The following is a 13,732-nucleotide window of genomic DNA, read 5'->3' as shown; positions in this document are numbered from 1 at the left end:
AGAGGCAGTCATGTTGTTCAGTCAGTTGTTGGTCTTTCATCAAATCATTGAAAGAAGTTTGTGCATTTCACCTCAGCACTTGTCTTGATGCAGACATTACACAACGTTAGCTACTACAATCAGTTTTTGTGTGCATGCTTTTTGTCATATTATGGTATTCATGAGCATTTTGTGAATGATGATTAGTCAGAGGAAAAGGTTTCGGTAATAATCGTAGCATATTGCCATGAGCTGTGCTGATGCAATATGACATAGCACTTAGCATAGCTGGTGGGTGTGATGCAGGTCATCTGTTCCCAACCATTGCCAGTTTTTTGTAATTTTTTTTTACAGTCATATTAACCAACTAGGATAATGTTAACAACTTCAGTTCCTCTTCTTCCTTTGTTGTTGTTTCCTATTTTTTCCAGTATTACCTCATTTTCTCCCCATGAAGTCTCTTCCTTTCTTCTGTCCATGTTGTTCCTGATTTTCTATTTCTTCTGCTTTGAAAGCTTTCCAAATTTAGTATTTTATTTTTAAAACAGTTTCTTTCTGCTGTTTCCGATTCTTTGATGTTGTTTCTTTCTAGATCTTTCCTTACTTCTGTAATCCAGGCTATTGTCGATTTCTTCTTGCAGAAATATAGGAGTATTTGTTTTGTTAGTCTATGTCCATCCATTCAGTTGAAGTGTCCGAAAAAGGTTAATCTTCATTTGGCCATTACTTCAGATGTTTTCTCTCTATTTTTTGTAGATATCATTACTATTTATTTCCCAACCATCTGCAGTTTTTATTGCACCAATTATTTTTCTAATAATCCTTCTTTCTAGTACCTCTAGTCTGTCCATCTTATAGTTCATCGTTAGGCATTCAGATCTATTTAAACATTCTGGTCGTATCACTGTGGTGTAGTGTTTTAGTTTTGTTTTTATAGATATACATTTCTTGTTGTAAATATTTTTGGTCAAACCATATGCTCTTTCCATTTTGTTAATTCTTACATCCATTGAAGATTTTTCTAGTCCATTCTGTTGTATAGCTTCTCACAGATATTTAAATTTATTTACTCGCTCTGTTTTACCTATTTGTGTTTCTATGAATTTTGGCGCATTTTTTTTTATTTGTCATGATTTTTTTTCAGCTGAAATATTGAGACCAGTTCTATTTGATGTTTTATTGTTTCCTTGTTATTTAGTATTTCTCATTTCTAGAAAGTTTTAAAAATTTCTTATGTTTGTAATGTTTGTGTATTCTGGAATATTTGATGTTTGTGTAAGTAGCAGCACATTCTGTTCAAAAGTTCAGTTCGGCTCTATCTGTACATTGGTGTTCATAACAAATGTGCTTTCAGTGCTAAGTGTTACACTTCATTGACAGCCCTGCTTTCAAATTTTGACTTTATTGCGGTTACGATGTGATACTGTTTAGTGTAGAGGCCGTATCTCAATCACCTTGGCTCCAATTAGGCAATATGGAAGCTGTCATCTACATGGACAGGAACCGGAATAACAGAACATTTTTCCCAACATCTGTATCTTCAGGAAACCAGTGAATTCCAAAACAGTGGAAAAGTCAGTTGTCCCTCAAGCATCCATCAGTGTTTGACAGAGATCATGGTCAGGACCTGATGAAGTGGCTGACAGGATCCAACTGAATCGACAAATGCAACTGGTAGGACAAAATGATATGTAGGGCATAAGTGCACTTTTACTTGCAGGTACACTAGAGGAGTTGTTACAGAACAATGAAAACAGGCTGGATATCTGGGACAAATTCTAGGCTGAATTGGATTGATATTTGGTGGTGATAAGCAGCTAGCAGAACAATAATTGAAAAGCAGAGCCCAACATCATGGAGAAATGATAGATGTACATATATACTGTTTTGACCCTGTGCCACATTGTGAATTGGAATATGATAGCTGATAAAACCTTGCAGTTGATGACAGTAGTCACAGAAGACATGTATGAAACTGTCCTCATATTAAAGACTATCACAACAATTTAGGAATTGATCAAGTGGTGCCAGCACGTCAAGGAAATGCAACAGAAGAGTCGGATGAAAAAAGTATGACACTCTCGAATGTGATCCTTATGGCAGCTGTATAAGACCCCTACAACCTCACCTGTCTCATACACCATGCAGTAAGAGAAGAGAGAAAGTGTTTTATGGCAGCTAGAACTGTGTCACTGAGTAAGCAAGAGATAGCAGCCATGAATGTCGACTCCATATGTTGGGAGGTAATAGAAAATGTTGAAGGAGATTTGTATTGATCTTTATCACCAATCTTCACAACCAGTCAAATGCACCACAAAGAATATACTTCACCAACTAAGACGTATGCCACAACCATGAGATGACAATCGAGCATCTGACAAACATAAGTACAACCAGTTCCTCAGCCAGGTATAACTCCCTGCAGAACAACAGATACCAGAATGTTTCCACAGTGGGTGTCATGGACATGTATGCCGCTGCCCAGAAAGAAGTGTTAGCTTACTGTGTCACCAGTTGTTAATCATCACAACAGTTCTCTTAACACTTGTCAACGACAGGTGATTATAGTGGACCTGTGAGATGAAGTCCATTGCCATACCCTGGATGAGGTCTGTCCCCAATGTGCTTTAGCAGTTCTGTTGCCATATGAAGGTACCAGCCACTTGCCTAGCTGCCACATTTTGGAAAACTGGAGGAAGCTGTGGAGGTGGAACCACCAAACATAAAAATCATCCACAGATGATAATCACAAAGATGTCAGAAAATCTCACTGACAACATACTCTGTGACCAACCTGTCCAAGTACTAGGAAGCTCTTGGCTTCTTTTTCTGTGAGGCTGAATGCTTAGTGTTGCCGGCTGAAGAAGACTTATGTTCCACAATACAAAAGTGACTGTGCTGAAAGTCATAAAAGAAAAATACATCAAGCTGAAAGGCACAATAACTATCAATGACAGAACACAGCCTTTAATTTTTGGAATTTTAGCAGATAGTAGTCATTCTGTTACTCTCTGAGACTTGCTGCAGACATCACTAGCTGTCATAGACTGTGGAATTTCAGAGCTCCAGGTTAAGGTATTCCAACAAGTGCACATAACAAAGTTTACTGTGGCCATTTGTTTGCCAGTTATGGTGATGTTATCCCACTGCCATTAAGATAAGTCAGTCATCAGTCTAGATGTTCACTTAAACTGTGAAGCTTTCATCAAAAAGCTACTTAGACTCAAAAGAGAAATTTACATACCAGCAACGATTACAAGCATATGACCTGATCGGGGAGCAATGTTAGTGAGTGTTAGCCTTTCTGCACCAATTTTTGGATACTTTCAATTCTTGAGTGGAGAAAAGACCAGACCATGTTAAAACACCATATCAACTATGGGATCATCTACCATTTAGCCAGCACCTGTATAGGGTGTCACCAGCTGAATGATGGATAATCTAGGAGGAAGTGAAGAAAGATGCTGCAAAATGACATCACTGAAACTTCAGTGTCCTTGGTCCTTTCATTTGGCCCTTGTGAAGGAGTATAGCATGTAACATTTCTCTGTCTGCTACCAAAGGAACAAAACGAAGAAAAAGCTGTCAACCCATTGAAGTCATATTAGAATCACGAATACTTCGAAGGAGCAAAGTATTTTTCAGCTGTAGACATGCAGGTAGGCCACTGGCAATCGAGGTTGACGAGGCTGACTGCGAAAAGGCTGCCTTTGTAACTCCTGACAGAGCTCATGAATTTGAACTATGTAATGCTCCAGCCACCTTTGAACATACGTTGGATAACATTGTTGTTTTTGGAAGACATTTGATGGATATCTAAGCTGCCTGGCAATGGTGTTGTTGTGTGTTCAGACTACAGGCCTCTGCCTGAATCCAAACAAACTGCCTCATTGCCCAATAAATAAAAATCTTGTGAAATCTAGTTAATGGTGATGGTGTTGGCCCTGATCCAGGGAAAATAGTGGCAGTTACAGATTTTCCAACTCCTCGGCATGTGATGAGTTTTCTTGCAATGTGCTCTTACTTTTGGCGAATTGTAAGATTTCTTCCAAGTGCATGACTTGGTCTAGAACTATTGCGAGGGGATGGCAAATTTTCTTGGAATTAGGCAAAAGGTAGATCATCCTTTTGTTAAGGAGGTGTTATCATCATCTCCAGTTCTGAAGTACAGCTTCTGAAGTACTCTGAGTGCAAGGAGAACTACTCAACAACCAAGAAACATTGCTTTGTATCTGTTTAGGTCATCAACAAGTTTGAACCGTATTTATTTGGCAAAGTGCTCACATTCGTGGTAGGCCACTGTTCTCAATGCTGGCTGACTAGCTTTAAAAATCCATTGTGTCAACTGATGATACGGGCACTGAGGCTTCAGGAGAAGGCTGTCACAGAGGTATACAAAAATGGAAGCAAACACAAGGATGCCAACTGCCTTTCAAGGAATTTTTCTGTGTAACAAAACATATATGAAGTCTGTCATTGCTGCACTGAATGACATTGTTGCAGAACAGGAAAGATCCAGCATTGCTGAAAACTATATAAATGTTGTATTTAAGGAGTTGTGATCTGATGGGGCAGAAATGTTTGCTCATCATCCCATCTCATTTTCGGCCAGCTATCCTAAAGTTTTTCTATGAAGCTCCAACATCGGGTGATCTGGTATTTGCGAAGACTCTAGACAGAATCTCACTTGGCTATCACTGCCCAGGTCTCTACTGATTTGCTGTACACTATCTGAGCCACTGTAAGGAATGCAAGTGACACAAGTACATGCCACAAACAGCCTCACAGAACACTTTAATAAGGTTTTGACTGATATGCTTTTGATGTACGTTGATGATGAACAGAGTTTGGGATACAGTACTGTCTGTTGCTACATTCATGTGCGACACACTGAAGCAAGACACTACAGGCTTCACACCATTCTTTCTGCACCAGTTATGGGACTGAAATGACAATGTATACACTGTTCCTATTTCAACCGGATGATACTAAGGAAGACTACTTGAAACACCTCATTACTAGGACTGAAGAAGCAACACAGTTGGGCCAGTGAGATGCATTGCAAGAGACTGGTATGGATCTTAAAGTCTATGTGGAAAGTGGGACTGTCGGAGAAGTCACTAAAATGCTACTTGGAGCTGTACCATATCCTCCATTGCTTCTTGGTTGTCACATGTGAAGTTTCAAGATTATTGTCCTTCAGCAAGAAGACAAAAACATAGAGATATCATCCATGTCCTCCATATGAAAGCCTACTACAGTCCTGGGATGCAGATATAGGATGGGTGCTTCTGATTCAAGGACACTGCGGGCCTGTTCAACAGTTGCAAAGTTTTGATGGGAGGTACTACTTGTGATGCTCATGTTAGTGAAGAGGATGTGAGAACACAAACAGAAAGTGAGGATCCATCAGCACTAACAAGTAGAGGATCAGTGACAAGATCTAGATCCAGGATACTGTAGTCAGCTCCAGTGAGGACTTGCGGAATAGTGTGTCGCTGTTCCTCCAGGAGAGGAAATAGTGCAGTGAGCTGTACTGCATGCAGTATGGTGTAGTGGTTAGCATTGCTGGCTGGTGTTCTACATGTCACCAGTTCAAACTCTACCACCAGCAATTATTTTTTTATTTAATATTTATTATTTCTGGAAAGTTCTCAGAATTTTATGTTTATAATGTTAGTGTATTATGGAATATTCAGTTTTTGTGTAAATAGCAGCTCTTTCTGTCCTGGAATTGCTCTGTACTTTCTGTACATTGAAGTTAATAAAAACATGCTTTCAGTGTTGGATGTTATATTTCATTAACATCCCTGATTTCAGATTTGGACTTGATTATTGTGATGATTTAACCGTATTGCATAGGTTCTTCTGGGACTTCAGAGATTCACAACATAGAATGAAAAATGAAAAAAAATATGTAGTAATATTATGCTTGGCAGAAAATTGCTATTCTTAGATGATATTATTCACCTATAGTTTGTGTCATGCATTGCAGTCCTCCCTTCAGTTGCAGTGATCATCCAGGAAAAATTGCTTTCAGGCGCGCGCGCGCGCGCGCGCGCGCACACACACACACACACACACACACACACACACACACACACACACACACACACACACACTCTCTTTTTGATGAAACCTAAGTTGTTCAGTGTAACTCTAAAAGAATCTTAAGAAAATTGTCTTTGAAGTTTTCCAAGCTGCCTTAATAAGCCATTACAAGATTCTTTGTAAAGGGCTGTGAGGCTCTGTGGTAGAATGCTCATCTACCACATGGGTGGCTGAAGTTATTTTCCCATTCATGGTAAAATTTTAAACAAAGTTCACGTTTCATGAACATAATGTAAAACACACAATGATGAAGGATTTTAGTTTAAGTTTTGTTTTTTAATCTTTAATAAAATGTCGGTAGCTAAGAATTAATGTTTACAGTGAAAACTGGAGTTTTGTGTACAATAATGTCTTGCACTTCACGGAAATGCTAGTGGAACATGCACACTTCTTTAAAAATTCTCTGGTTTGAATCAAACCTAATACCCCTACATGACAGGTGAGCATTCTATTGCAGAGCCATGCAGTCTTCTGAGAAAAATCGATCATATTTCAGGGTATTAAAGATGGGCAAAGAACTTCAGAGTCGATTTTATCAGTAGTTATTGAGATTTGGATAGAACTGCATAGAACTTGATATTTGAGTTCTGAACTTCATGTACCAAGAATATAAAAAATTGCAAAAATCAGATTGCCATGTGGTCTCCTTGTGAGCCACTTCCCATTGTCCAGAAGCATTCACATGTTTTGACACTGTCTAGTGTTGCTTTCTGTTTACTCTAGACTATACTGCACTGCATTTTAAAATGGATCAAATTGTGAGCTGTGTTCTGTAATCATCGTAAATTTGCTGTTAGCTTGTTTAATATGTTGATGACTGGACAACTCAGGAAATTTGATTTTATTAAAATTCATTGTATCTAAAGTCTGCATGGACACTACACTATAATGAATCCTATAAAAAGTGTTACATTTACATATTTGTGTCTCTCTTTCAAATATATTCTTTGTCTAAAAGTTCGCCATGAATGACAAACCAGTTAAGTGCTGACATCTGAATAAACAAGAGTTAAATTATCATTAGGAAAAAGTTAAATTCTTGTAAACATAAGTAACATAAGTGCTTCTTAGTTGGATATAACCTGTTTTATTGTTGGTTCAGTACATGGGCTTTGTAAACATTTTTAATTAGGCTGCTATAGTAGCCTGCAGAAGTTGGGCTTTATTCTATCTTGCATTTGTTATGCAACAGCTTCTGTCAGAATAAGAAGTCTGTCTGTCCCTAAGTACTTCCTAGTAAAGATGCTGAGGTCTTAGGAATGGGAAAATACTTGGAAAACTGAAGTCTGTGCTAATGAATGGCACATGGATGTGTAATGGACTTGAAGTTTGTACATTAAAAAATGAATATTTATATTTTTTCTGAAGCTGGTGGTGAACTAATTTCAGTATATGACTTTGAGAGGGTGTTACAGGAAAGTACCATTTCTTTTGGTTTCATTGAATAATATAGGTGTAGATATGAAAGCAGTGTGCTGATTAATTTTTGTGGGGAAAAGATATCTGTGCAAGACAGATGAATACCATGAATGTTGAGACAGGGATAAGGGAACTACAGTGAATAAATGAAACCAATTTTTAGACAGATTGCTGTACAATAATAACCAGTCTGCAGAGTAGTTATGTACTTACACATAAATAAAAAAAGTAGCAAGCATTGAGACTATGCCAGTTCCTCCAATAAGGAGGAGTACTACTGATTATTTCAAAGATTTTTTTGAAAAATTCGAGGTTATATGAGAAGTATCTGCAGTGACTATCGCAAAACTCTCAAAAACATGCATTTGCTAGCTAGGCAACAAAATTCTTTATGTACATTAGTTGTTTGGCCTCGTGGACATGAAAGGCTGGAGGAATAGTTGGACCACATCAGCCATGTCCAAGATGACATAAAGTTTGCAATGGAAATAGACTGACAGGTGTCTGCACAGTAGCCGCTACCACAACCCATCACAGAAGACGTTGGTGCGTTGAGTGGAAGCCATTTCGGATGCTGAAAACCTTACAAAGGAACTGAGCCATTTACGGAAACTATTCAGTGAAAACCGCGGCAACCACCAGCAGATTTTGTAGACCATGTCTCCAAAGACACACAAGCAGAAGGCCTATTGAGAAGGCCTTCTGCACTAAGAAGCTAGTTTTTTGCCATTCTGTGGCTCAGTAACAGGAAAGATTACCCAGTTCGTAAACAGGCAAGAAAACAATTCAGTCTTTAGGCCAACAGCAAAAATTATAACTGGTAAGGCTTCTGAAGGACGATGTAGGCCCCAGAACGCAAGGGCTATATAAAATATCTAATGGGTTTGGACAGTTTTATGTCAGACTGACTTGGGTGCTATTGAGCAATGCAAAGTAGGACATGAGGCAATTCTGTGTATGGTGTTTTGAGAAATCAGCAGTAGCAGGACATGATCACAAAAATGAACACAGTACTGCATTCAACAAGACCTCCGTTGTTAAATGGACAAATAGTTTCTCTGAGAGCGTCATAAAAGAAGCAGTTGCGATTAAAGTTTCTGTCAATGCCCTCAATAAAGAGAGCAGTCTGCAGCTAAGCACAGCTTGAGATCCAGCCATCAGGAGGTTGAAGTAGATGTGGCAGGCGCACAGTGAAAACATTACCACAGATGGCACCGAAGTGAGCAACAGTGATGTCCCAGAAGGCAGTGTCGCTATACAGGAATGGTGCAATCGCATGACAGTCACCAGTTGACAGTGGCTAAGGAGCACTTGACTGAACATTTAACCACTTGACATGTCCAGAAGCTGAGAAAATTTTATCAAAATGTTTGTTTTCTTACTGAGATAGTATGTGGATGCACAGTACACAGACGTTCACAATTACTAAACTTTGAGTTACTGAAGTGGTGTCAAGGATATTACAGAAAGAATAGAGTATCACTGAAAAGCAAACTGAAATTAAAAGTTGTTTAAAATTTTAGTTTATATAGTGTTTGGTGAAATAGTGCATGACTGATGATCGTGGTGCTAGGTGGTGGTTCAGTGAAAGGTGTGCCATTCGATTTCAAGCTATCTAAAAGATCTCTTGAGTAGGAACAGTGTTGGTGATTCTGGAGAAGTTGAGGAGGCAGCCCAAGTGGAGAGTCTTCCACTGTGGCACTATAACCCCAGTGTTGACTCTGACATCTAAGATGAAAGTTAACAGCATACACACTGTTATTTGCGGTGTCGTTTATCTTGGTGTGCCAGCAATTGTTGGGCTGGAGGTGCATCCTCAAGCAATCTATGTGGCTCCATTACCTAGAGATGGACCAGGAGTCAACAATTTCCACTAAGATAAATATTGCAACTGACCTTAAATTAGCTTATTTTATTTTTTATCTTTTTTAATGACACAATCACATGAACATTTCACAATGCGATTACCAGTTTTACTGAGTCAGTGATCATCTTCAGGCGAAAGGCACATGCTGCAAGTGGTTTCTCTTGTGTTGTCATTATTGATTGCTGACAACGCAATGGAGACCACTTGCAGCATGTGCCTTTAATTTGAAGACGAACGGTGACTGGTTCAAACTGGATATGGCATTGTGAAATGCTCATGTGGTTGTATCGTAAAAAAAAATATAAAAATACAAAAGAACATAATCAGTCACTTAAATTCCATTGACAGGATCTCTCTCTCTCTCTCTCTCTCTCTCTCTCTCTCTCTCTCTCTCTCTCTCTCTCTCTCTCTTTTAAATTAGTGACAGAAAAAACTCTAGGAAGGTCTTTCTCCCCGGAATGTACTGAAGTAGATGTAGCACTCAGATGTTTTCTCATTCACAAGATTTTATTAATTTATTGACTTATGAAATGAGGAGGAAGAAATGAATAAACGTGTAAAGGAACAGCTGAATTTAGTCGAAACCTGAGTAGTACTAACATAAAACTTTCATGTTGACTTAAAAGAAACTTCAGCTTCTGGAAAGTAGATTCAGTATCCACTGTCTAATGTTAATATGAGCTGTATTAAAATTTCTTTTTTGTGTTATTGGGGTCTTGGTTTTCTTATTTTAGTTTGCTTTCATATTTTCTTCCCCTGCCTCTTCCGTAGATCTTGTTTTTGCACTGAAATCAGATGTGTGGTGAAGGACAGTTATACAAATACAACATGCCAAGTCAAAACATCACAAACTCTTAATGAAGGCACATTGACATTCCTGAAATGAGGCAAGTACATATTCTAATAGCTTGGTTCTCAATGCTGTGTGTAGCTTTCCTAACAATACTACTTAATGCAACACAAAACTGCTTCTAACTTCTTTGGAGAATGGGAACATATTGTGTGTGCAATAAAACACTAATAGTATAAAAGTGCCAGAGTAGCCTTTGCTTACATCAGGCTATAAAATTTTAGACTACTACAGTTTTTATTGTTTTCTGTTGCTGTATTTGGCTTCTCCTATAAAATTTGAGTGTGGTCTGTGAGAATGATATTGGTTTGAGAAACATGAATTGCTTCTTTATCTAACTGTAGTCAGCTTACTTTCTGTGTGTGTACTGAATTGAGAATCTTGCCAATTTGTTGCTGAGTAATGATAACTTGTAGTTTCTAGGTTTCTTATGAAGTTTTGGATTCTGTGTTAAAAGTGGTTGTTTTGTTGTTACTCTTCCAGCTGTATTGCTGACAACAAAGACTTCCATAGCAAGTCCATTGAAACAGACAGTCCATTTCTCTACTGTGTGCTTGCAGCTCCAGAGGAAAAGGTTTGTTGCATACTTGTTGTAAAAGTGTTCTCATGAGTAATCAGTTGCAGTTAGTGTGAGAGTATCTTTTATTCAGATAACGTAGATTATTGGCGATATAGTATGTCAATCAGTACATCAATGTTCAGTTGGTGTGAGGCTAAATGAGCTTTTTTCCAATCATTGAACTCCATATCTTTCAATAGAGCACCATAAAGAATAAAATACTGTGAAAATGTTTTAACATTTGTGTTGCTCTAGGCTACAACTGTCTCGGACAAGTCTTAATTTTTGTTACTTCACCAAGGAAACATAACTTTTATTTTGCCAAGCAAGAGATAATTTTAACAGTTTTTTCTTTTTTCCGCAAGTGTTACAAGTAGGTATCTGCATTCTGCAAAACATCGTATGTTGTCTAGCGGAGGATATGTGAGGTTCCAGTATCATTGATTTTGTGTATGAAGTATGATTATTTCTCCATGTGGGTACAAATTGGTCTAATTTTAGTGCCATCTTCCTTATGTATAGCATTTGCTTTACAATTAAAAGTAATGAGATGCACCAGTATACATAAAAATACTTAAAATTCAATGCTACCAGGCCAACAAATTGGTGAAAAAGATTTCACCCAAATAAACTGTCTGTGATTTCATATTGAGGTTTAAATGCAGTGAAAAATCATGGTTAAAAGTGATTGTCAGATACATGTTGTCGATCGTGAGTGACCATAAAAGACAAAAAACCCTGTTATGGCAATTTAGCAAACTTCTGCCTCCACCATCAAGACAGAATAAGTTTTTTATCAGATCTGTCTTAGATGAAGTGTGTAATTTTTATTTCCACAACAAAGCAGCTGCCAGACAGATACTCATTATGCTAAGTTGTGTGTTGTTTGTTGTATGTCATAAAGCCACAAGGCCAGGAAATCCAAATACATTTTTACAGGGATAAATCAAATTGTGCTGAATAAAGGATGTCCGGTGGTACACCAAGTTATCATGTACCAGATGCGTGGAAGCTTTCTACGAGTTGTGTTGTGTTGTGTTGTGATGTGTTGCCTCGTGTCATGTCGTGTCATGTTTGATAAAATGATTGTATTTGCAGAACATTTGATGGCTGGCACTTACAAACCTGCAAACAGTCTATGTGGCACTTTCACAGATGATTATTTCTAGGGACCTTTGTTTGTATGTAGCAGTGATGCAACAGAAGGCTTAATAGCTTGCTTACAGTCTATCATGAAGGAACACTGTAGAAAATGAACATTGTTTAGATCAGTGTGGACTGATTTGCCTAGAATATTAATTTTAATCCAAATAAGCCGACAACACAGTTTCATATCAGGCACTACCTCCCCTCATTGTATATGTCAATCGATAATGGGAATGCAATTGCTTATTGTAGTACAGCCATTTCTCCATTCTTGTGCTTCTTGAAGCACTTGGGATGTGATTGTAAAGCACAGGCAGTAGGGGGAAAAAACTGGGTGCAGCAGACTTCTGGGACTATGGGCAAATGATTTAGTAATCATATTGTACTGTGGTACAGTATTTTCTGAATCCTGCATCATTCCTGCTGATGGAGTAGTTTTGTGAAGACTACACTGAATAATAAATTGTTCAGTTACTAGATTTTTTGCGTGTTTCTGTGGGTCCAATACACTCTGTGTAAGTTGAACATGTATGAGGCTGTTTGTATACTACAAATCACTGCCATGTAACCTAGGGCAGATGAAACTTCAATGTCACTCAAACACTTTAATCCTCGTGGACACTTTCAGATGTCAAGACTGGAATGAAAGCTAATTGAACTGTAGATGGTGATCGGGTAATAAAGTGCTTTGCAGTGTTAAGTTTATTAGGAACTGTTGATTTTGTACTGCAGTTAAAATAGTTGTTTACAAGTTTCTGAACAGTGTGTTATAGTATGGAATTAGTCACATAAGGAGTCTCACAATTTCGGTTAGAGACAACTGTCAATGCTGTTGAGTCCTGAAATACAAGTCGCCAGTTTTTAATTCTTGTGTATTTATTTATTTCATTGTGAGATCTTAACTTTTCCCGGTGAATTGAATGTTCAGATAACTTACGGGTTTGCTGCTGGGTGACGTCGTCGACCACCACTGATATTTTGACAGAAGCACACCCTGCCATTCTCAAGGCACAACTGGGCAGTTGTGCTGTGAGAATGGCAGGGTGTGCTCCTGTCGAAATATTGGCGGTGGTAGACGTTGTCACCCGGCTGCAAACCCATAAGTTATTTGACTATTTATTTCATTCTTTATTTTTTATCCTCTACAAAACATCTAGACAGAATTTTTAAATTGCTAAAAATTCCAATAACATGCTGCCAAAAAGTGAAAAAGGGAAATGAACTATAAGCTGGACAATAAAACAAGTTTCATCTTGCTTCTGTAAACTTAAGTCTAAAAACAAGCTACACAGATTTAAAATTAGGACTGTCCATTGGCCCAATGGAAGTTACACAAGGTAGAATCAGTTTGCATGGCAACCTAAGCCCAAAAACTACCACAGGTTTTCCACTCATGGTGAGTGTAGAGTAAATGATCAGCCAGAGGTGTGATGATTATACTCAGAACATTGCAGCCGATGGCATCTGGGAGTGAACTTTTTCAAAGCATGTAAGGACTGGCTTAGGTTAGCATAGAAAACGAAACACAAAAATGTGTATAAATGACTGAAAAAGGTTATCATAATAAATGAACACACACGTAGGAATTTTAACTAGACATGCCTACCTGTTAGCCTGTTGATATGAGTAGCTTGTCATGACTTGGACTCTATGAGAAACCGATAATGTTTGGGAGCTATTCTGATTTATGGCTTCTCACTCACAACCCACAACTCACGGAAGTAAGTCAGAGATGGTATTGCTCAATGTTGTCTCAGATGAGCTCCCCCTTTATGAGGGGGAAAGGGCCCATACAAGCATC

The 13,732-nt window shown here is 38.2% G+C and overlaps 1 protein-coding gene across 4 annotated transcripts in view; it reads left to right on the top strand.

The window, feature by feature from the left end:
* Nucleotides 1–13,732, top strand: part of LOC126185052 (WD repeat-containing protein 7) — a 352,004-nt gene that overhangs the window by 77,695 nt on the left and 260,577 nt on the right. For all 4 annotated transcript variants that reach the window (XM_049927810.1, XM_049927808.1, XM_049927809.1 and 1 more), the window contains one exon: nt 10,710–10,800. In XM_049927810.1, coding sequence (XP_049783767.1) covers nt 10,710–10,800 — 91 coding nt within the window. The remainder of the gene's footprint in view (nt 1–10,709; nt 10,801–13,732) is intronic.

Source organism: Schistocerca cancellata, chromosome 4 (assembly GCF_023864275.1).
Source record: "Schistocerca cancellata isolate TAMUIC-IGC-003103 chromosome 4, iqSchCanc2.1, whole genome shotgun sequence".
Classification (NCBI taxonomy): Eukaryota; Metazoa; Arthropoda; class Insecta; order Orthoptera; family Acrididae; genus Schistocerca; species Schistocerca cancellata.
This window is presented reverse-complemented; position numbering and strand designations above follow the sequence as displayed.